The 26,181-nt window shown below is 41.1% G+C and overlaps 1 protein-coding gene across 3 annotated transcripts in view; it reads left to right on the forward strand.

The window, feature by feature from the left end:
- The window catches only part of ARAP2 (ArfGAP with RhoGAP domain, ankyrin repeat and PH domain 2), a 609,403-nt gene that overhangs the window by 148,909 nt on the left and 434,313 nt on the right, over positions 1 to 26,181 (forward strand). For all 3 annotated transcript variants that reach the window (XR_013272356.1, XM_077477663.1, XM_077477664.1), the window contains exons 10-11: positions 12,468 to 12,574; positions 18,675 to 18,874. Coding sequence is in view for 2 of the 3 variants with exons in the window: in XM_077477663.1 (XP_077333789.1) it covers positions 12,468 to 12,574; positions 18,675 to 18,874 (307 nt within the window). In the remaining variant the exon portion in view is untranslated. The remainder of the gene's footprint in view (positions 1 to 12,467; positions 12,575 to 18,674; positions 18,875 to 26,181) is intronic.

Consider the following 26,181-nt stretch of genomic DNA (forward strand, 5'->3'; position numbering starts at 1 on the left):
TATAGATTTTTTTCCTGAACAATATAAAGACAGGCTTTTCATCCTTTTGCATATCTCTTAATCACAAGCCATTTTTTTGAAGGTTATTTTTTGGTGCTTTATAAAACAAGACTAGGCAACCTAAGGCCCACTAGTTGTTGTTGAACTACAAGTGTTAGAATATTGTGCTAGCCACACCTCCAGGAGAAGAGGGTTTTTACAAATCTCAGTATGGCCAGCTAACCAGTGACATGGTGAGAATATTATGGACATAGAAATCAGAAAGCTCTTGGATTGGGGTCACTCACAGTGACCATAACAGTTGCCCCATATGCTAGCCTTATAACTCAAAGACTAACCCCTAATAGGGAGCTGAAATCAATAAATAAAGGAAGGCGCTATTCTCTTCAACTAAAACATGTGTATGGTGAAATCTGTGTGGTGTGCTCTATTGTGCCAAACCTCTATATACACTTGAATTAATTTCTTACTAGGATACATGACGGCCAGACTTGACGGCCAGACTTTCCGGCAGAAAAGGTCCGACTGTCTTCCCGATGGACTTTCAACGGAGTTACGATGGACTTCCTAACAAATGGACTTGAAAATCCTGAAATTTACCTACACTACAGAAAACCTAACTACTGTAGTAACCCAGCAACACTAGAGGGTGCTACATGTTTATCCTAGATCAGTGATGACAAACCTTGGCACCCCAGATGTTTTTGAACTACATTTCCTGTGATGCTCACCTACACTGCAGAGTGCATGACCATCATGAGAAATGTAGTTCCAAAACATCTGGGGTGCCAAGGTTCGCCACCACTGTCCTAGATTGACCAGCCAACCAGTGAAATGCTGCAATTGCCCATTTCTTCACAATTAGATGGATATGGATTTGATAAGTGTTATGAGACTAAGTTTTTACTTATAGTTCACTCACTTCCTAGTGAAGGATTGAGTATATGCCAGGAGAATTACCCAGTACTTACAGATATGAAGAACATGTGACACCCACTTGTATGAACACTGTGGCCTCCATGTGACAAATTAGTCGCACGCACCATCTGTTATGCAGAGGTGCAACGACTATGGAACTCTTCTGAATCCCAGGGACTGTTTCATACATCCATCCTTCATTGTTCGGTGCTGTCATAGCTGAATAACAGTCATGCCCCCCAGCATAAGTGTCTTAACATATGTAATAGTAGGAGGGTTGTGTTTGGTTAGGTCTATTACTGAGTGCTGATTAATGAGACCAATGGTCTTAACTCTGGTGCATATTGAATTGTGCAGTCATATTTGGACACCCTACAAAAGTGCAGAAGCAGCAAAGTGGAAATAAGAAATGGAAATTAAGGTTGCTAAGGCAATCTCTATCAGACTGAATATCAGTTTTTGTGATTTTTTTGGGCTTTAAATCAATATCTAAAAAAACGTATATATCAAGTGACAAAAAGGCATACGTTATATTATAATTACTTTATTGTAAACATTACAATGACATCTTAAAAAATGTCTGTGGGATTTATTGCATTATTCAGACAAGACTGGGATTTGGTGCTCAGCTGCCCGAGGGTCCCTTTTTGAATATATGGTCATGAGAGTTGTGCAGAGTATGCTGACTTCTAGTTTCCCAGCAGCTGAAGACCTGCTATTATTCATGTACTGTATGATTATACAGACTTTCACTACCATAGTACATCGTAAAAAAAAAAGGAACCCTAGATTGCTCCTACATATTGTAAGGCGTTAGGTGCTTAGCCTGTTTTGACAAAACAACATTGCTAGGTTTCATAGGTGACTTTCCCCCCCTGATGCCAAGTTGATATTTTGTTTTGTTTCTAATATAATTTTAATTAATTCTAAATGCCATAAATTGCTGACAGTGAGAAAAATGGTAAAATACGACAGTGAAAATTGAGCTGCCACTCGTGGTGAGGAATTGAATAAGCATCCCTGGAATATATTAGGGGAATCAGATTACAATGGAAGAAATAGATTCAGCAGCGGCCCTCAGAGGTATAAAAAAATAATAAGAAGAGGAAACCAGAACAAAAATATATTGATAAACGGAGCTAAGGAAGAGACGTTTGGGAAATCATGTGAACGGAGGAATTGGGTCCAAAATATATCTGGTTATTACATGTGATAAATGTTCCCACTTGTGCTACCTCTGGCACTGGATGTGAGATGAAATCTATGCACAGCGTTAATGATCATCATATCTAGTGGGTATACACTAAAGAGCTGCGACCTTTCATTTGTAGATTTATTTAAAAAGCTTTTGCCCTTGAGTCAGTGAGTAGATGTGTTTTGGATTTAAAATGCTTTATAATGTTAGGCTGAGTAGTTATCAGGCAGCGCTGGTATGTCACTCTAGTATTGTATGTGTCCAATATCAGTCACTGCATGCTGTGGCTCATTCCAATCATCAACATTCAATTTAAGGAAGACAAATAATGATAGACTTGGAGAGGGTGATTCTTCAGTGCTACATTTAGCCAGAAGACAAATGAAAATAAAATTTGTCCCCAGTTTTACTTTTATTTTTTCCAAACTCATTTAAAATTGATTAGATCTACATCTCAACATAAATGTATTGCCTTGTGTGCAGTATCTGTTCAAGGGGGACACTACATTTTTGTTTGACATTTATTCTAGATAATCAAAAGCACTCTGGTGAGCTTCATTACTATGACTGGGGCATGCGGGAGTGTGCGTGTGAAAGTGAACGAGTAAGCATACGATCATGCTTGGCCTTTTTCTGTACAGGCTGTTGAAATTAGATTACAGTCAACCATGGAATCTGTTCCTTTGATCTGAACTAGGAGCCAAGTATAATTGCTAAATGACTCTAATCTTTATATCTGCTGAAGGAATCTCTGTAATAACTAGTTTCCTTACTTTTAAGATGGCACTGAACTTGAGCCTACAACAGTGCAGGCCATTAAAACATCAAAAAGGGGGAGCATGGTTAACAACACATAATAATGTGGCAAGAGGCAGGGGCCACATGAAAGCACAGTGAACAAACTATTACATTTGGAGATTGCCTTAAACCGACAAAGGAAATGTAATGGACTTCCTGACATAAAGGTTCTGTCTAGCATTACACTGATACCGATACCAGTATCAATACTAAGCATTTGCATGAGTACTTGTACTTGTGAAAATGCTTCAATACTAGAACGGATACCTTTAAGAGTCTGGGGCGTAATTATTTTGTTCATGTGCGGTTCAGGTGCACATTTTTAAAGTGTATGACACTGGATTGAAAAATCTGAGGAAGGGGGTCTGTCCCCCGAAACATGTAAGCTTTTACGCCCTGTGGCCATACTACCTGCCTCACCAGTTGGAGCTTTGTACATGCCTGATTTTTATACCTACTTTTGTGAGTAGAACACTATTATGTGCTTTTAATAAATTGTATTTTTGGTAATGCACTAGGTGTTTGCACCCTCTTGTGTATATATTTTTGGAATGAAAAATGTACCTGCCTCTTTTTAGGATCACACTGCCCCAGTGTGATTTCAAAAAGAGTCAGGTATGATTTGCACAGTCCATATTCCCATCGCACACGTTCCTGGAATAAGCTCTTTAGGCTACTGAGTACTGTAGCAATAACTAGCTGGATACTGGAAGATATTCGCCAGCACACCAAGAATCATAAATTTTGTCCAAACGTTTTTTTATTCAAAAAAGATCACATCACAAAGCAGTGTAGTGCAAGGTTTTGGAAGCCACGAGGGACCCCTTCGTCAGACATGCCTGGCTCCGGAACGTTGCACTACACTGCTTTGTAATCTTTAAAAAAAAAACTTTGAATGAAATTGATGATTCTCGGTGGGCTTGCGAATATCTACATAGGGTATGATTTTCAGCCTGGTTCATGTGAGATTTCCAATGTCATTCACCTTAACAATTCAAACCTGAATCGCACCTGAACTGCTAAACAAAGTCTCACCAGACTTGGCTTGAAATTGCACTGCAAACTGGCTTTGCACATATGTGAACCCAGGCTAGGTATCGGTCATTGGTATCGGCAAGTATCAGTACTCATACACTGTCTTTAAAAAGAGGGTATCGCTGAATCCCTAGTTCTGTTCACCATAAAGTGGTGTTTTAGTTATTACTGGAATATAGAATGCATTGTCCAGTAGGTGCTTATATGTCCTGAGAACTCCAGAGGCAAGATATCCCTAGTTCCTGGATGTGCTAGTACCCACATTGGGGTGCTAGGCAATTGCACTCATATGTAGATTTTCCACATTCTTGTTTTCATTTACATAATATACAATGATTAAAAAAATGAAAAATGCAGGTACAAGAAAAGTAACTCAAGGGACATAAGATAGAATAACATAAAATGAAGAATTATATTTTTATACTTGAATAATGCCCCTGGGTAAACCATAGTAGATCAATGATCAGCTCAGTATGCTTTCCATCAAGTTTCAGGACATTAGATGAGACTGTACAGCTTAAGGTCGGCACAGTGGTGTAGTAATTAGCACTTTCACCTAGCAGCAATAGGGTCGCTGGTTCAAATCCTGACCACGACACCATCTTCCTGGAGTTTGCATGTTCTCCCTGTGCCTGCGTGGGTTTCCTCTGGGTATTCTGGTTTCCTCCTTACTCCAAAGACATGCTGGTAGGTTAATTAGATCCTGTTGAAACATTGGCCAAATATGTGTATGTTCTATGTGTTTGTAAGCATGTTGGGACCCCATGGGGTAAAAGACCACACTATACCGCAGATGGACACCGGTGGCAAAAAAAGCACCCTGAGGCAATTCAGTTTGCACAGGTAGTCATTCATTCATTCAAGTCCATGTTGAGTAAAGCTTATGCTTCCACTGTTTCTGTTCAGCCTGTTTGGTAACATAAGGCAAAAAATTTATTCTGGGAAAACATATTATCTGATCAAAATGACCATGAACCCCATCCCCAATATATAGGGGGGGGGGCTTTTAGGTAAGGAAGGCTTAGACCCCATACACACTATTAGATTTTCTCCAGATTTTTGTCATCAGATTTACTAAAACCATGTAGTGCAAGGGCCTGCCTGATTGCATACAAATTGAAACTCTTAAGGTTTGACCTTTTGGTAAATCTGAAGACAAAAATCTGCAGAAAAACTAATAGTGTGTAAGGGGTCTTAGAGTGATTTCCAACCTGTTGTAATCATGTTCTTTTAACCTTTTAATTATTTTTCTTTATACATTACCATAACATTCTGCCTACATGAATAAAAATATCTCCAAGTACCAGGTTATTGAAAGCATTTGTAACTTGCCTTTAAGCACACTTTAGCTCAAGGAAACCTCTTGAGACTGCCTGACTATTATTATATACATTTATAGTATTAGTTCTAAAGGGCGTTAAATAGCAAGTGCACAATATTCTTTACTGTAGCATAATATGACCTCGTGTTGTTCCTTGGAGGATAATGGTCCGTATTCTTGCTGCTGAACTTTTATAGGCTTTTCATTAATTATTGTGCTACTGTCACTATAAGCATATTTGTAGTGAAGAGCAATAGGAATCCATACTGAGCTGGCTTAACAAATATTGACACTGTAAGAGAAAAATAGATTTTCTAAATATAATTCCCATTCATTTATATCATTTATATATATGTGTACAGAAGTTCAGAACAGCTGGTAAACACTATTTTCACTTAAAGGACCACTATAGCAAAAAATAAATGCATAAAATAGTGCTCTAATAACTGTATGGGTTTAAAGAAATTTTAAAATAAAAATAAAAAATCAGATCTCCTGGCAGGATCAATAGGTTTTAAGGGGGGAGGCAAAACCTGCTGTGTTATTGCTACAGAAATACTGCACTGTATATGGAATTTTTATTTTAACCATAGTTTGGCTTTACCCCCCCCCCCCCCCTTCATGACCAGGCCATTTTTTGCAATACAGCACTGAGTTACTGACAATTGCTCAGTTGTGCAACACTGTACCCAAATAGAGCTTTCTTTTGGTGATATTTGATCGCCTCTGCATTTTTTATTTTTTATGCTATAAACAAAAAAAAAATTTGGAAAAAGAAAACAATATGTTTTACTTTCTGCTATAAAACATAAAACATCCAATAAAAAATAAAAAATAAATCAGATTTCTTCATTCATTTAGGCCAATATGTATTCTGCTACATATTTTTGGTAAAAAAAAAAACCCCCAATAAGCACATATTGATTGGTTTGCACAAAAGTTATAACCTCTACAAACTATAGGATATATTTATGTAAGGCCGCGTACACACGGGCGGACTGTATGGCCTACTTAGTCCGTCATACAATCCGACGGACAGTCCGTCATACTTTCGAATGAACGGACTTGACCACACACGGATGCACAAACAGTCCGTCGAAAGCTTGCGCGATGACGTGTACAGCACGTACGACGGGACTAGAAATAGGAAGTCCAATACACAGCAATGCAACCTTCCGCCGTGTAAATCCTTTCTGAGCATGCGCCATTCTTAGTCCGTCGAACTAGCCTACTGACGAGCGGATTGTCCGCTGAAACCAAAGTATGACGGACAGAATTTCGAAAAATCCGAAATACTTAGTACGCCGGACTGCACGCTGAAAAAGTCCGCCGAAGCCCACACACGAGCGGACTGTCCACTGAAATGTGTTTCGACGGACTAAGTAGGCCATACAGTCCGCCCGTGTGTACACTGCCTAATTCTTATTTACTTATTTTTTACTAGTAATGTCAGTGATCAGTGACTTATAGCGGGACTGCAATATTGTGGCAGACAAATCTGACACTAACTGACATTTCTGACACTTTTTTTGGGGAACCAGTGACACCAATACAGTGATCAGTGCTAAAAATATGCACTGTCACTGTACTATTGACACTGGCTGGGAAGGGGTTAACATCAGCTGCGATCAAAGGGTTAAGTGTCCTCATAGCCAGTGTTTGTGTACTTTGGGAGGTGCTTTTACTAGAGGAAGGCATGGATCCATGTCCCTGCTTTGCATGCCTTCCCTACTGACAGAACTGCAGTCTCCCTTGTTTACATAGGAAGACCGCCATTCTGCCTGTGTATTGAACGATTGGTGGTCATCGAGTCCATGGTAACTGTTGATCAGCTCCCACTGTGCATAATCAATCAAGCTTTCGCACCCGCCACCCGCAAATGTAGGATCACCTATATATAGGTGATCCTGCACACAACAGCTGCCCTGTAGCAGTAAAACTGCTATAGGGTGGTCGTCAAGTGGTTAAAGTAGTGTGTAACCTGGGAATAACTCTGTAATAACTGCCAGCCAGTTTTATGAAAGCAAACAGTTAATTTATTTTAATCACGGCCAAACAAAACAACAGCTTACTTCAGCCAAAAGAAATAAACAGTCCAAATCCTGGTATTGTTAACAAAACAGCAGGCTCACCGCTAGTCTTCGGTACCATACAAGGGTTAGGCTCCTCCAAAGTAAGCATGCAAGGCAGGCCACACAGCGGGTTAGCAGCCGTGTCTCAGTTTGTTTGAGATCTCACACTTGTGAACCTCTCTCTCTATTTTCCACTCACTTCCTTGACACAGGTGCTGACTTTTGCTGACTTTCAAGCCTCCCTTACCTGGAATTTAACCCCTTTGGGACCAAAGTCTTGGCAGTCAGGGTTGGAAGGCTCTTCCCTCCCAAGTCTCTTTGAGCCTTTGAAATCCTGGGTCCCTAATATAAATTTAGCAATCCAGAGAGTCCTAGAAGTCAGTCCTCTCCAGCCAAACTTAACCCGGGACACCTAACCTTGCATGAGTGATAACCCCTAAATACCACAAATGCACTGCAAGTGTCCCCCTTAACCACTTGCTTACTGGGCACTTAAACCCCCCTCAGTCCCAGACCAATTTTCAGCTTTCAGCGCTGATGCACTTTGAATGACAATTGCGTGGGCATACAACACTGTACCCAAATGACATTTTTATCATTTTTTCCCACAAATAGAGCTTTCTTTTGGTGGTATTTAATTACAGCTGGGAGTTTTATTTTTTGCTAAACAAACAAAAAAAGATGCAAAAAAAAAAATCATGTTTAATAGTTTGTTATAAAATTTTGCAAACAGGTCATTTTTCTCCTTCATTGAAGTGCGCTGATGAGGCGGCACTGATAGGCTGCACTGGTGGGCACTAATAGGCTGCATTGGTGGGCACTGATAGGCTGCACTGGTGGGCACTGATAGGCATAGTTAAGGCGGCACTAATAGGCACAGATAAGGCGGCACCGATGGGCACAGATAAGGCGGCACTGATGGGCAAAGATGGGCACAGATAAGATGGCACGGATGGGTGGCACAAATGGGTGGCACGGATGGGTGGCACTAAGGGGCACTGATAGGTACCACTGATAGATGGGACTGATGGGCACTGATAGGTGGCTCTGATAGGTGGCACTGCTGAGCACTGATGGGCGACACTGCTGGGCACTGATGGGCACTGGTAGATGACACTGACGGGCACGGATATGTGGCACTGGGGTGCAGCACCTTTGTTGAGGCAGATTGTGGGCACTGCTGAGTGGCACTGTGGGCACTGCTGGGTGGCACTGTGGGCACTGCTGGGTGGCACTTATTTTTTTATTATGCTTAGTGATGAGGGGGCAGGTGGGCACTGGCAGGGGGCAGGTGGGCACTGGCAGGGCTGGCCGTGATCGGGACTGATGTCTCGATCACGGCCACCGGTGACCGGCTCTTTTTTTTCTCCTCGCGCTGTCAGCGCGAGGAGGAATAATAGCCGATTACCGGCTCCATTATATCACATGATCAGCTGTCATTGGCTGACAGCTGATCACGTGATAAGGGGTCGGGATCGACCCCTTGCTCGAAATGGTGATCAGGCGAGTCTCATAGACTCGCCGATCACAGAGCGCGCCGCGCGCGCCCCTCAAGGGGCGCGCAGGCCACTCGTGCACGGGACTACATCAATAGACGTAGTCCCGGCAAAGGAGATCCACGCTGTAGCTGTCATTCGGCTATAGCGCGGGTCTCAAGTGGTTAAAGAGACCACAACCTAAATATCGGGGGAATGTACCTGCCATCCAGGACACATTCCCAGTGTCCTGTACAGTAGTTAAATGGCAGATTAAAAACTACTAGGGAGGGACTAAAGCACAAAACAGGCTGACTGGTGCCACACCACAGATGCCGCATCATCTTCTGGAACCCCTGCAACTAGACTTTGTTGCAACATTCATCTGGAGGTATCTCTATCAATAACTATAGTGTATACCTTGGTACAGGGGTGACCCATTCACTACGGGCTTCCAGGTGCCCCCTTCCCTATCCACGGGTGCCCCATCTATCCATGTATCCAGCCCCTTCAGGATGCCGGATGCAGGAATGTTTTTTGAAGCACCTGATTAAAGCCAGAGGCAGGGCAGACCTCTGGTGAAGCCCAGGAAAAGCACTTCCAGCTAATACCATAAATGGGGTAAGTGCTCCGGACCACACCGGGGTGGGGGTGGTGGAGGCACCCCAAAAAAATAGCACCAGCCGCCACTGCCCAAGTTTATGTTCACAAATCTCCCAGGACCCCTATCAGGCCCTTTGTTGATACCTGTTTGTGCATTGGATGTATCTTCTGTTATTAATCTCTTCTTATATAAAGTTTGTATTATTTCTATACTGATGTGCATCTATATACTTATGGGTATTGTTATATTGCTGGTTGCTGTAGTTTTTTCTGCTCCAATTACTTTGTTTAGTTTATTAATTTATTTCCCAGGAGGGAATCCTCTCTGTTCACAGAGACCCTGTCCTGGGTGGTGGCACTGCCAACTTTATTCTCAAAACCACTCTTCCACTTAGCGAAGGTTCTGTTTTTCTTACTTACCTACAGGTTTAGCGCAATATCCTCTTTGGAGAGGGCAATTTCTCATAACCCCCCAAAAGAGGGCTACACATTTATTTTGAGGATACTGTATGTGGGACCTATTCTTATGAACATTTTGAAGTCCAGGAAATATATTCACAAAGGGTACACTAAATTAGTTAAAAAATATATCTTTATGCTTTGCTCAATCCAATTTCCCGTGCAGTCACCTGATTTCTTCATTTGCACTTACCCACGTTTGCCCTCTGCAGCATTCATCAGTAACCATCAGTAAATCCAGGCTGAAAAATACTCCTTTATGCTTCCAGCTTTTATATGTAGTCTCCTTTCAAAGTCTGTGCATTTCTTCCCAAAAACATTTAATTGCACAAAGACATGGAAACCAACCAGCAGCAGAAATTCATAACTTTTTTTTTCCCCTTTAATAACAAAGGCAAATGTGACTCATTTTCTCTTGCAGAATTATGAACAAATAAATAAATAAAACAGGGTAAGCAATTTATTAGCAACTCTTTATCGCTAGTTTTACAATGCAGCTAAACTTTGCAGAAGCGGTAGCAATTAATTCATATATTGCGTACCGTACTGTTCTTTCATGTTAAATTGGTGTAATCACAGTTTAGATAAAAATCGCTAGCTCCTTGTTAAGGCTGGTATTATCCCTCTGCTGGGACAATAACACTGAGCTCAGGCATTCAATCTTTTTTCAGACTGTCAGGCTGCTGCTTTCTGCTTAATGCTAGAGCGTAACACTCTGGAAAGAATCTCAAACCAGTTTTTTTTTTTTTTTTAGGTCAGTCTGTTTAATCTTTCTGAGGAGGAAATAATAGGATGATATAATCTAATCAGAAAAGTCTTTCCTAAACCATTGAAGTCTTTTTACTGGCCTCTAGATACATGCTGGGCTCATCCGTGTGAGGCTTCCTTGTGCCTCATATTTCAAGGGACAGTGGTTTGTACTAGAATGATCTCTGTTCTCCATTCTATTTAAGGCTTAAGATGGGAAAATAAAATGGTTTAGGGCCAAGGTTCAGAAAATATGTTTCTATGCAATCATGTAACCAAACCCGCCATGTAAGTAATGCTGTAGACAGATGCACAATTGCTAAATGAAAAGAATATTTGCTTACGTTGGTGTTTTATCCATCAGTGTGGGCAATCTTTTTATCTTCTGTTGCACAGAAGCTGTCACAGGGTGTAGCTTGGAAGATGATGGGAAATAAAGGGCAAACTAATTCGTAGTAAGTGCTGATACTTGGAGTAACACAGCTTTCCTTATTTTTTAAGCCTATGTGATATGCAGAGAATCATGCTTGTCAGTAATTCAAGCAATCATTTGTGCATCGTCTATCTGTGGATCTACAAATCTATGGGAATAAAAAAGAATGCAGTTTCTCAGTTCACCTGATCTGTGAAGTAGTTCACTCATGTAAGTTGTTATGAAGTGGAACAAAATAAAATCCATTCTGCTAGCAGATACAAATGTAGTTCCGCCAGTGACAGGTACTCTATACTTGCAGTCAACGTACTTACGTCAAAGTAAAACTTTACCCAAACTACAGTTTGGTTTGGGTTTATTTGTCTAAATTTGACTTCTGTGTCAGTCTGACTGGACTGTTAGATTTTCAGCCTGGCCGCAGGGGGCACTGTCTCTGGTGGCAGGTGTGGGACTATGGTCTGGTCAGGCGCTTAAGTTACTCTTTCAGGTCAGTAGGAGTGGCCCTCTCGCTGTGCCCTTTGGGAGAGGGTATTTAAGATATGGATGTCACGTGGTTCGGGGTTTCCGATCCAGTATGAAGTGCTGATTACATGGTCCTGGTCCTCCTGACCAGCCCCCAGGAAGGCTATGGCCTGGGGTGCGGTTCCCCTCAACTTTGATGTCTTTGGGCTGGCTAGCCCAAGGCATGGAAACTAGAGGAAGATTCTGAGGTGGATGGGTGCCGTCTCCAGTCCAGGAGAGACCCATTGAACTTCGAGCATTCCAGGGGAGGACTATTTAGAAGAACACCACGTACGGGGGTTTTCTTAACAAGAGCCTGGAAGGGCTGAAGTAACCAAGAGAATCCGGTCTTGTGGCTATCACCAAGTAGGCTGAAAGATCCAGGTATCCTACAAGTGTTCTACAGCTTAGTTTCCTATGTGTTCTGCAGCAATCTCGGTGATAAAGACTTTGTTCCTGAGTAAGCACCTTGTTGGCTGCTAGGTCTTGTGAGAAAGGGACTGTCCAACCTGAGTGTTCATCCAGCTGCGAATGGCTATTCTCTGGATGCATTATTTATTTATTTGAAGTTTACAAATAAAATCCATTCAATTGGATCTATTGTCAGTCTAAAGTTACTGGGTCACCTACCACGGGACATCCCCTAGACATGCAACAAGGAGAAGCGGAAGGTAATGGTAAGCCCAAAAATAACCAGCAGCTCCTTCGGGGGTTAGTGCTACATATATACTGTGTGCCTATATAGGTATATGTGTCTATATAGGTATCTTAAATAAATTAAATAAAATAATAAAAGGTGTGTTTATAAAATAATGCTTTGAGGAGTGAACTTTTTTTAATGTTTGTACTGTTACTGTATAATGCACAGTATTCTTTCTAAAGACTGAATATTTGAGTATTTTTTTTTCAGGAATACAATGCTGGGATTGTCATCACTGATATAACTCTGACAATGGCCACTTTAAAAAACACTGAGCGGAAAAGCTTTGAGATCACAACTCCTTTTCGAAATTTTTGGTAAGTATAACTTGGCAAATAAATTCAGATATGATGTAGTAATGTGGTTCTGCTATATTACTGGGTTGTCTGAATTGAAAGCAAACCTATCACATGCTAACAAAATGTAAAAGTAACTCTGCTGCTGTATAGAAGGCATACCCCAGAGCTAAATGCTACCTTCAGAATGCATGCCTATCTCACCAGTAGATTTCATCCCTAAAATCTTCCATGTGGGGTGCAAATGTGCACACTTTTTCCCACACCCAAATACTCTCATGCAAGGACAGCATGCCTTGCTCTATGCAAATATTGGCTCTTGGAAAGTTGCTGTTTGCAGTTATTGGGAAGGCAGCAGCAGCACATAGGAGAAGTGGGTAAGAGCTTTAAGGGCATGACTTCACACCCTTTGTATAATGTTTTCCAACACCCCTCAGGAAATTAATAATGTTTTATGTAAATATTGTTTGCACATGCAAATAAGTATGAATATATATTTCAGAAGGCATATAGCACCATGACCCCACATTCCAGCTTGTGATGACAGACAGAGTGTGGTATAGCCATACCTCCCAACTTTTTAAGATGAGAATGAGGGACAAAAGTATGTAGGCATAGGACACACCCCTGACATGTCTCCTTTTAAAAGAGAATTACCGTATATACTCGAGTATAAGCCGAGATTTTCAGCCTCTTTTTTGAGGCTGAAAGTGCCCCCCTCGGCTTATACTCGAGTCATCGCTGTCTGCCCGCTCGATCAGCGTGTCGAGCAGACAGACAGCGGCCATTCTATTCAAAAGCCGCGCCTCCGGCTCCGCCTTCGCCTGTGATAGGCGGAACACTGAATTTCCCAGCAGCCTGTGTTCCGCCTATCACGGACATCGTATCATCCTCGTACTACGGACGAGGATGATACGACGTCTGTGATAGGCGGAACACAGGCTGCTGGGAAATTCAGTGTTCCGCCTATCACAGGCGAAGGCGGCGGCGCAGCTTTTGAACTTTACAATGGCCGCCGACGAAGAGGGCACGGGACGGCACGGCACGGGACGGGACGGGACGGGGGCAAGGCAAGGCACGACAGATGGATGCACGGATGCAAGGAGGCATGGACGGATGCAAGGAGGCAAGGCACGGCACGGGACGGAGGCAAGGCACGGGACGGAGGCTCGGGACAAAGGTAGGCTGGACACACACACACACACACACACACACACACACACACACACACACACACACACACACATGGATGGAGACACACACAGGGATGGATGGATGGATGGATGGAGACACACACACACAGGGATGGATGGATGGATGGATGGAGACACACACACACAGGGATGGATGGATGGATGGATGGAGACACACACACACAGGGATGGATGGATGGATGGACACACACACACACAGGGATGGATGGACGGACACACAGGGATGGACGGACACACAGGGATGGACGGACACACAGGGATGGACGGACACACAGGGATGGACGGACACACACACAGGGATGGACAGGCATGTCTCACCCTCGGCTTATACACGAGTCAATAAGTTTGCCAGTTTTTTTGGGGGTAAATTGGGGGCCTCGGCTTATATTCGGGTCGGCCTATACTCGAGTATATACGGTATACAAAAAAAATGTAGTTAAACCTATAAGTGCATTTTATACCACTACTATTCCTTTATAGTGGCTTTTGGAATGTATAAGTGCAATCATTTAGAAATTGGATGAAAGATTTAGCACTGGGAAACACTTTTTTAAAGATATAGTACATTTTATATACAACTATATAGAACAGACCAAACTGAGGGACAAATGAGGAGGACAGAGGGACTTTGTTCCAAATCAAGGGCAGTCCCTGGAAATCCGGTTAAGTTAAAACACAGAAGTTCACCTGCTTCACATGTTCACCACCAGCAGCAAAATTTATATTGCTCTTTTTTCATCCCCCTATTCTTTTCTATAATCACCAGTCACAAACAAATATTCATATCCAATAATCTTGTAGTTTGTCACTTAAAATGCTCACATTGCCTAAGTGTTTCTGGTGCACTCACTGGCATACCAGTTAGTCGATATGAATGGTCCTGATGTTTGAGTCAAACTAACCGAACATATGGTGCGTTCGCGGCAAATTCGAGTGCCGCAGAGCACCTCATAATGCATCACCAAAAAAAGTTCACCAAAAAAAGTGTCAAAGTAAAAACCACAATAGATAGTTTTTGGCAATTCCTTTATTTAAAAAAAAAAAAAGTGTCCTGCACTGTCCATCCATCTTCAATCACGCCACTCGATGGACCCGAAAAATTGAAAAAAAAAGCTCCGCCTCGATGGGAGGCTTCCCACCGACTGCTGTCTATTGGCTGTGACAATTATTATAGGCAAGGGCGGGGACCCCTAAGCACCTTCCCCATGTTGAGGACAAGCAGCCCAGTATGGTTCAGGAGGGCCTTTCCTGGCCTGTTTTTTTTTTTTTTATTTGGCATGGAGTTCCCCTTAAAATCCATACCAGACCCTAAGGGCCTGGTATGGATGGGGCGGGAGATTTTCCATCTATATTGATGGGAGCAGGCAATACATTACAGACGCAAGCAAGTTTACATTACATTTTTTCCTTTAGAAATTTAATGTTGCTGCAGCTCTGTTGATGCGCCACTTTACAGGCAAACTAAGGGGACTCCCACCCCAGCCACAATATTTAAAGGAATATTTTCATTGTTATTGTTTCACTTTAAGCATTATTAAAATCATTGCTCCTGAAAAAAACAGGTTTTTAAAAAATGTTTTATTGCATTGATACATGTCCCCTGGTTCAGTACCCAGGTCCCCATACACTTTTTATGTCAATGACTTGCATATAAGCCTTTAAAATTAGCAGTTTTGATTTTTCATGTTCGTGTTCCATAGACTTTAATAGGGTTCGCACAAATTTTTTGCCTGTCTGCATGTTCTGGTGCGAACCGAACCAGGGGGTGTTCGGCCCATCCCTATTAGTCGACTTAAGCTTGGTTTATCTAACTACGAATTGTGTACAGGTCCAGTGTAGGATACTATGTTGTCACGATTTCTCTAACAAGGGTCTTCTTACACTGTGTGATCTTTTTCTGGTAACATAGCTTATGTCACAGACTTGTCACCCTAGAAGTTTTTCTTACTCACTTGTTAAGGGGCACTAAATTCTGAACTGTGACCATATTTTGGTACTAAGTGTATTTCATGGCTTAGTGTGCTTTATTAATTTAAAGACACCATTATCATCATCATCATCATCGAGTTCTTCTTGTTAATGTTTAATTTTTTTTTTTTTTTAACTATATTGTGATCCCTGATTATAAATAACCAGCCTCATGTTTATGGGGTTAGTGGTGCTGTAAATTACATTGAATGGTTGCTAACTTTCAATCATTTTGTTTGCATAGATGAGCTTTTTTTAAAAATATTTTCCTAATATCCAGGGGCACGTTTTATACGTTTTTCGCAACTTGAAGATTTGAGATGCTTTAGTGTGGATTTATTTAACAAAATATAGTGTAAAATATATTGTAATTAATCAATACATGAAAAATATAGTTATTGGAAAGGATACTGATTCCATAAAAAGTTCATATAGAAATAAGGATTCCAAAAAGTGACACTGTGCATCAATGAAGACTGGAAATCTGTGCCAGAAGTGTGACCTCCACCATAAGACACTTATTGCAGCTCACCTCAACGATAGGACCCCTGAGTCGACAAAGGGTCAAAAAGGCTTTCCCTTATGGCCAAATCCTGGAGAGTAGCAATATAACTCTTCAGAGTGCAAAGCACATGGATCACCACATGAGCTCATATACAGGGGATTGCAGCATAAGTGTCATCAGTGTCTCAATATCCCGAGATATACAGATAAAATAGGAAATATCTAGTGCTTTGTGCTTGTATGTATTTATTATGATAAAAAGGAAGAAACACATTTACATACAAGGCATTTCCATTAAGTGCCATCAAAAAAGCGTTCTGTCACATAAAATCACATGGAATCAGTATGAGGAGAGGGCAGCAGATGACGTCAATCCCTCTCACACGCTTATCGCCCCAAGGAGCAGGACTTCATCAGCGTGAGATGCTGATTCCTCCACCTGTAAAAGTAATTCAGCAGCTTCTGCTTTTACAGTGAAGAGAATCGCCCGCTGAAAAAAAATATCTCGGTTATCACTGCAGCTGAATTACTCTTACGTCGGATGGCGAGGGCCACACCCCTTCCTGCTGCTGCCTTTACCAGGCTCTCCCAAGAGATTGAGGAGCTCAGTAAGGATACCACCAGTGGCATTGGCTTCCCTGACCACAGTGAGAAGAACTGATCTTGTTTCTCCCATTGTGTGACACCAGAAATTGGAAGCGACAAGGATTTTGTCACTGATTTTGGTTTGCAAGCCATTCCGGCATGTGTGGCAGCAGGTCAAGCCGATCTTGGTTTTATCTGCTGCTTTGAAGGCCAAAGGAGAGATCTGGGATCTCATAGACCCCAGATCTCTCCATGAAAATGATCTGTCATGGCCCATGCTTTCTTAAGGCTGTTGCTCATCCCTTGTGATAGCATAAAATATGCATGTGTGACCAAAGCATGTGTTGGTCACACATGCATATGTAAACAGCAATTGCACCACACTTGTGAGGTATCACCGTGAACCTCAGAGCGAGCACCAGACCTCCTGTATAAATCTAAACTGGTAACCTATAAAAGCTTTTAAAGCATCACCTATGGATAATTTTATGTACCGTAGTTTGTTGCCACTCCACACAATTTTAAAACGTGACATGGTTGGTATCTAATAACTCTGCATAACATCATCTTTCAATTTTTACCAATAATTGGGTATTATATTGTGTTTGTGTGCACTAAAATTCATTAAAGTATATTCCACCCCCCCCCCCAAAATGCATTAGAAAAACCGCGGCACAAATACCTCTTGACATAAATTGCAACACTTACCATTTTATTCTTTAGGGCGGGGGTCAGGAACCAGTAGATCTCAGACAAGTGATTGGTAGATCACAGTCCGGACTTGTTGACCTGCCATTCTAGAGTATAAATTCTCTCTCCTCTCAGTACAAATCTGCCGCCATGATGAAATCCCCCCTGCCAGCACAAATCACCCCCCCAAAAAAAATCACCCCTCCTAGCTAGCATAAAACCTCTACCCCTCAAATGTCCCCTCCGAGCACAAATCCTCTCCCCACACTCCAAATCCCCCCTACTACTCCTAACACAGATTATCCCTCCTAGCATAAATTCTCCCCCCACCCCCCTTCTAGCACATATCCCCCCCCCCCCCCCCCAATATCTTCTCCTAGCAGAAATACCCCCCATTCAACCCTACTAGCACGAATTTCCCCCCCACACAAAAATCTCTTGCTAATACAAATTCCCTCCCCCTCTATGATATCACAGTTTCTAGCACAAATCATCTTCCCCCTATGCAACTAAAGGCTCATTCACAAGTGCAGCAGGTACTGCTGCTCCCATGAAAAGTGACTCAAGTATGTTTGGCAGGTGGTGAGGAGGCAATATGCTGCCTCCTCCCGACCCGATGTAAACACATCATTGCCATGCAATTGCAAAATGATAGTACGGCAGTTAGATATTTAAATCAGGTTTGAGGTGGCGACACTGTGCTCGGTGATCTTTGACTTCTCCCATGTTGTGCAGGTAGATCTCCACCTCTTTAAGGTTGCCTACCCCTGCTCTAGGGTCTCAGCTTAAAACAATAATGTTTGGGGGTTCCAAGTAATTGTCTAGCAAAGAAAAAGCTGATTTTTACAGTGTCAGAATAGGCCTGGGGTCAAGTAGTTAAATAAACCAGGTAGTCAAGTAAGTACTACTTTATCTTAGCATGATGGTTCAGATAAATGAGCTTCCACGTAAAACATCTAAATTTCTATATAAATACAAGATCTCTAAAATGCATAGCTGTGAATGTTATTATAACTTTTCTAAATAATAGTATCTTACATTCCTGGATCTGTTGCCTTTAAATACAGTAGCAGTAAGGAAAGCAATATACAGTAAATGTGTGTCTAATATGAAATCTAGATAAAAAAAAATCTATCACTTAAAAAGTTCAATTTCTTTAGCTTTACAGCAGATTCGGAAAGAGAAAAGCAAGACTGGATTGAAACATTAGAACAATCAATAGCAGAGACAGTAGCTGATTATGAAGTAGTTGAAAAGATTTGGTTCAATGAGTCGAACAGGAGTTGTGCAGACTGTCATGCTCCAAACCCTGACTGGGCATCTATCAACTTAGGGGTTGTTATTTGCCGGAGCTGTGCAGGTAAATGAATATTATGATGCAGCTTTGTGTTGCTTAATGCAATTTTTATATGTTCTAGCATTTCCCTGCTCATCCTGTTTGATTAAGTATATATTGCTTCGGTAACACTGTCAAGCAGAAAATCCCTCATTTAGGAGAAGTGACAAAACACAGGGACGTGGAGGGGTTTTGTATTTTTTTATTTAAGGACTAGAGAGAAGCTATCATGACTCACACACACATTCCAAGTTTTTCAAGTTTCACCAATGGGATGAATGTACAAGGGATCTGTCAGCACAGAAATAACCTAACTGCCAGTATTAATTTGGTTAGGGTAGTCAAGGTGAAGGCTTTCAAGCTGACATCCATGCCTTTGTTCTATTTAATAGTCTGTGATCCAGTAAAAACATTGGACACTTGATATGTAAATGTTTATTCTTGGTCAGGGACTTACCAAGGAGCGAGGCAAGAATATGAATGAAGGTTCTGAGGATGGCACCTAAAAAAAAAAAAAATCAACTTCAACTCCAATAATTTTGTGTTAATGTATTCTCTTTAAAGCATACATTCATTATTATTACATTTCTGCCTACAAAACACAGTATTTGCTACACACTATTCCTTTTTTTGGCTGCCTATAACTGGCCTTTACTTGTTTTGTGTATCTTATTACTCTTATTCCTTATAAACCACTTGCCAACCACAATACGTATATATACATTGTGATTTGCAAGTGGTTTACTGGGGTTATGGCTGAAGCCATCAGCCATAACCCTGATATTATCTTTTTCAGCCAACGGTTGGCTTTCTCATGAAAACAATCTGAGCAGCTCATTAGATCGCTTTCCGAAGTGCTGGGAGGGGACGTCCTCTCTCCTGCCACTCAATTGTGTTTCTTGTGGCTTACCGTTTCCATCGGCACTCCCGAGAAATGATCAGACAGGGCAGTTGGCTGGTCATAGAGGCAGTGAGAGATTGGATTGTCTCTGATTGTGTCTGTTCTTGGAGGATGGACATTTTTTAATCTTTTGCTTTAAAGGTAAAGAAGAGATTTTGGGGCTTTTTGACCCCAGATTGCTCCATAAAGAGGACATGTCATCCTTATTTCTATTACAATGTTTACATTCCTTGTAATAGGAGTACAATTGATAAAAAATAAACTAAAAGAGACAGTCTAAAAATAAAAAATAAAATAAAAAAATAAATAATAATAAAAAAGTGCCCCCATCCGTGCAGAAGTGAATGCAATTGTAAGTTACGCACGCATATGTAAATGATGTTCACACTACACATGCAAGGCATCACCAAGAACATTAGATTGAGAGCAAACATTCTAGTGCTAGACCTCCTCTGTTGGATCTAAACAGGTAACCTGTTAAGGTGTTTAAAGCATCACCTATGGAGATTTGTAAGTATTGTAGTTTGTCGCCATTCCACAAGCGTACAGAATTTTAAAGCATGACATGTTTGGTATCTATTTACTCATATTTCATATTATACAAAAAAATGGGGGTATATATTGTGTTTTTCTTTTTTATTCATTTATTAAAGTGTATTTTTTCCAAACAATTGTGTTTAACAAACCGCTGCGCAAATATCGTGTGACATAAAAAATTTCAATGATAGCCATTTTATTCCCTAGGGTCTCTGCTAAAAAAATGTATGAACTAAATACAGATAAGGACCCTATAGGTAAAAGACACACTGTCTACTGCATTCACCTTAACACGACTGCAAATGTCTATATTATGCACAGAAAAGGTCACACCCTCAACAAAGAAAACATTTTTGGGGAATTTTCTTGTAAATCACATATTCCATGCTATATAGCCAGGCAAATTACAATTTTTTTTTTCCATTTAGCTTTCAAGCTTCCTCTGTCACCTTCCAGCTCACAAGAGAATTTATTAACATAATCACCCAGCTGATTCAGTGCCATGTACAGTGGGCAGGCAGGTGGTCAAGGTACCAGGAAAGTGTACTGTCGCCTATGTTGTATCAGCAATGCAGACAAACTGTTAACAGGTCACCATCCATTTATAAAACACATAGTCAGGTACCTAGGTAAAGTTTTAGTGCTTTCTGAATTCCACCCTCCTGTTCATTAGGGTGGAAGTTGTTGTCTGGACTTCCAGATGTTTATGGCTTTGTGGTAGGACTAGATGCATCATCCTAAGTAAGCCAGTTAGACCTGAGTCACACCTATACGTTTTTTGTGTTTTTTTTTCCATTTTTCAGATTTGCACTACAGAACATGTTCCATAGATGACAATATAAAATGCACTGTAGTGCAAATCTGCAAAAAGCACTAAAAACGCATAGGTGTGAATTATGCCTTAGGAGTAGTATCCTGCCCAACCAAAGGATCTTGAACTGGTACTAACCTGTTCACATGTTAAGTTGATCCATCCTCTAGCCTATAGGTTACTGGTCCCAACTGAGCGTGGATTCACACAGGATTAGCCCTTTGTACACACGATCGGAGATTCCGACAACCAAATCCATCGGATTTTGTCCAACGGATTTTGTCCGAAACTGTTGTATACACACGGTCGGACGAAGTTGTCGGAAAATCTGATCGTTCAGAATGTGATGACGTTATTTCGTTACGACGGGACTACGTTCAGGCTAGTAGCCAATAGCTTTGATGTAGGAATTTGATCTGAGCATGCGTGGCACTTTGTCCGATCGGAATTCTCTACACATGATCGGAGTATGTCCGATCGGAGCATTTTGTCGGAAAATATTTTGGTCCGACGGATATATCCGATGGAAACAGTCCGATGCATACCACACACAGTTGGAATATCCGACAAAACGTTCCGATCGGACACATTCCGTCGGACTCTCCGACCGTGTGTACAAGGGCTTAGATAGACTGGATTCAACTTTGACTTGGTTGATGGCTTCCTTATCCTCACCCAATGGCCAAGAATGATAGTAGTTGTCTTGGCGTTTTCTTTTGCATTACTGTAAGTTTTTGCTTTGATCTGATACCTCTTTATTCCTTTTGAATTAAGAAAAAACATAATCAGTTTTTTAAATAAAATGTGGCCCATTGTCGGAAATGATTTCCCCACCTTGAGAACCATCCCACTAAGGAAGTGATGACAACCTTAGTGGTCATTACATCTAATGTAGCTGTAATGGTAACATGGACTGGGCCCTCACAAAGCTGTGTGTGTGGCAGAATTCATCCATGACAGTGGTCTCCTTTTACATCTCCCCAGGAAGCCACTTGGTGCAATACACAACTGTTAACTGATGTCAGGAGTTTCTTATCATTTCTCTGATTGGACACACAGACCTCTCTAGTCTAGTTCCCCTAATAAAAATGTCCGATTCACAAACCAAGTGACTAGAGCATTAACAGGCATTGGGTCATAAATACAGTTGTGCTCAAATGTTTTACCCTGGCAGAATTTATGATTTCTTGGCCATTTTTCAGAGAATATGAACACGATTTTAGTAATGAAAACTGTATCATTAGCAACAATCAGCATGGATTCATGTTCTTGCCAACTAATCTATTAACCTTCTATGAGGAGGTGAGCTGCCATCTAGATAAAGGAAGGCCCATAGACGTGGTGTATCTGATTTTTACAAAAGCATTTGACACAGTTCCCCATAAACGTTTACTGTACAAAATAAGGTCCCTTGGTATGGACCATAGGGTGAGTACATGTATTTAAACCTAGCTACAAGGGCTAGTTCAGAGGGTGGCGATAAATGGGGACTACTCGGAATGGTCAGGGGTGGGTAGTGGGGTCCCACAGGGTTCTGTACTGGGACCAATCCTATTTAATATGTTAATAAATGACCTTGAGAATGGGGTAAACAGTTCGATCTCTGTATTTGCGGATGATACTAAGCTAAGCAGGGCAATAACTTCTCCGCAGCATGTGGAAACCTTGCAAGAATATATGAACAATAACTGCAGGGGGGTTCTGTGGGATTAAATGATGAATTTGCCAACCTGCTCCAGAGTACTCTATATTACTATGGTGTATCTAATTGGGATTTCCCATGAGTTCCAGCATCTATCTTGGAACAGCTGCCCCGCTCCCAGTAACCAATTGCTGCAATAATGGTCCACCGCTTGCTGATAGCAGTTAGCAACAATTCACAATTACAGGCACATAGGGAAATCTCAGCTGATCCCCCCCTAACGAAAAGAAAAAAGCAAAATAAAAAATTAAAATAAGATCATAACATTAAAATAAATACATAACTAAAAACATGAGTCCCAATGTGTACCCACAGTGACATTTATGCAGATTGTGTGAGCGTGTGTACTGTAATTCAGCATTTATACAAATGAAGACCTGTGAGAGTCAGCATTGTTGCAAAAATCCTTCTTGATCGTATCTTAATGTTACATTATTGATTTGCATTTATTGATTGTTTTCTATGAGCTGTGGGTTGTACCACTTCTCTACTTTCCAAGAAAAATAAAAAAATCCCACTTACTTGTGTGCTTGAATGCCTTTAAAATTGTGCTTTGTTGCATATATTACCTAAAGTGTATATACTGTAAATCTTAGCAATTCATTTCTTTTATTTGCTGCCTTGTAAAGTATACAATTAAAAGCATTATGTTATATCAGTTCAATAAATGCATTAAAATACCAATTGTTCTTACCATAAAACAAGTGGGCTTGTTATTTTCTGTGGTGAGCTGATGCTTTAGTTATCTATGTGAATTACAGAAAACATTCCCTGTAATTTATGTAGAGGAGGAAAGGGGGAGCTGTTCTGTAGTCCTAACATACTTTCTGTCACCGCTCCCCCATAAATACAGTACACAGATACATAGACAAATACATACAGTGCCATGAAAACGTTTTTTTTACCCCTGGACATTTTCCACTTTTTGTCATGTTACAACCAAAAACCTAAATTTATTTTATTGGGATTTTACGTGATAGACCAACACAAAGTGGCAAATAATCGTAAACGGAAAGGAAAATTATAAATGGTTTTAAAAATATTTAGAAATACATATCTGAAAATCGTGGCCTGCATTTGTATTCATTTGTAGAACCACCTTTCGCTGCAATTACAGCTGCAAGTCTTTTTTTGGGATATCTCTACCAGCTTTGCACATTTAGAGAGTGAAATTTTTGCCCATTCTTCTTTGCAAAGTAGCTCAAGCTCTGTCAGATTGGATGAAGAGTCTTGCCATAGATTCTCAATTGGATTTAGGTCTGGACTCTGACTGGGCAATTCTAACACATGAATATGCTCTGATCTAAACCATCCCATTGTAGCTCTGGCTGTATGTTTAGGGTTGTTGTCCTGTTGAAAGGTGAACCTCCGCCCCAGCCTCAGATATTTTGCAGACTCTAATGCCGCGTACACACAACCAGACTTTCAGACAGACTAGGTTCCTGACGAACTTTCAGGGGAGTTCTGACGGACTTTCCAAATGAACGGTCTTGGCCACACACAATCATACCAAAGTCCGACAGATTTGAACAAGATGACGTACGACCAGACTAGAATAAGGAAGTTCATAGCCAATAGCTGCCCTAGTGTTGGTTTTTGTCTGTCAGACTAGCATACACATGAACAGATTTCTCGATAGGAACTGGGTCCGGCAGTGTTCCAGACGAAAAATTTAAAACATGTTTTTTTTTTAAAGTCCATCAAATTTTTGGACAGCAAAGGTCCAATGGAACCCACACACGATTGAATTGTCCAAAGGATTTGTTCCATCCGACCTTTGCTGTCCAAAAGTCCGGTCGTGTGTACACAGCATAACAGTTTTTTGTCTAAGATTGCCCTGTATTTGGCTCCATCCATCTTCTCATCAAATCAGACCAGCTTACCTGTCCCTTACCTGTCCCTGCTGAAGAAAATCATACCCACAATATGATGTTGCCACCACCATGTTTCACGGTGAGGATGGTGTTTTCAGGGTGATAGGCAGTGTTAGTTTTCCGCCACAAATAGCATTTTGCTTTTAGGCCAAAAAGTTACATTTTGGTCTCATCATACCAAAGTGCCATGTTTGCTGTGTCCCCCACATGGCTTATTGCAAGCTGCAAATGGGACGTATGGCTTTCTTTTAACAATGGCTTTCTTCTTGCCACTCTTCCATGAAGTAAAACAATAAAAACGGGTAGAATATCTGCGCTACTGAAAAAGGTACTAATATTGGAAGAGGAAAGCAGCCAGCACTATTTGTTGATAAGCAAATATAAAAAGTCCACATGCAGCACTAATAAAAAGTAACAGTTTTGAAGTATTAAAATAGGAAAAGAAGATAATCCCTTCACCAGTTTTCAGTGTGTATAGGGAAGCCCACCACACCACGTGAGAATCAAATCTGCTTACCAGATATCAGCAAGTGATAGGCATTGATTAATAACTTCCCAAGGGATCACATCTGAACTTGTCAATCATCAGTAAGTAGATTGTTAAAATACACTGCTAAGCTTGCATCCATTCACTTGTCCCAGGCAGCAACAAATCAGTCATTTTCTAGCAGTCAGTGGGCATCTCACCCAATCAAGGGGATATCATCACCAAATGGAAATAAAGCAGCATATAGTGAAGCCAATCTCACTTGTGAAAGGATTTATTGTATCAACTTACATGTACAGTCCAAGAGAATGATCATCATAAAACAAAACAGCTGTGGCATTCTGCGAGCTTGTGTCTCATAGCCAGCCTTTTTTACTCTTCCATAAAGGCCAGATTTGTGGAGTGCACAACTAATAGTTATCCTGTGGACAGATTCTCCCACCTGAACTGAGGATCTCTGCAGCTCCTCCAGAGTTACGATGGGACTCTTGGCTGCTTCTCTGAGTAATGGTCTCCTTGTCCGGCCTCTCAGGTTAGGTGGACGGCCATGTCTTGGTAGGTTTGCAGTTTTGCCATTCTCCTTTCCATTTTTGGATGATGGATTGAGTTAAGTTTCCCAAGTCTAATTTTAATTCTGTCCTCTGTTAACCATGGAGGTGCTTCCTGCGATGTGTCATAAGGAAAAAAACTGCAGTTTTGGTTACCAAAGCCAGGTTACTGAAGCCAGTTTAAAGCTTGGGATATTTTTTTAAAAGCTAACCCTGCTTTAAACTTCTCCACAACTTTATCCATGACCTGTCTGGTGTGTTCCTTGGCCTTCATGATTCTGCATATTCACTATGTTTTCTAAAGCCCCATACACACTATCAGTTTTTCTGCTGAGTTTTTCCTTCAGATTTATCAAAACCATATAATATGAGGTCAAGCCTTAGGAGTTTCAATTTGTATGCAATCAGGCAGGCCCTTGCACTACATGGTTTTGGTAAACCCGAAGGAAAAACTCAGCAGAAAAACTGATA

The sequence above is a fragment of the Lithobates pipiens genome, unplaced genomic scaffold (assembly GCF_037356315.1).
Source record: "Lithobates pipiens isolate NorthernLeopardFrog02 unplaced genomic scaffold, aLitPip1_a1.2 Scaffold_13, whole genome shotgun sequence".
Lineage (NCBI taxonomy): Eukaryota > Metazoa > Chordata > Amphibia > Anura > Ranidae > Lithobates > Lithobates pipiens.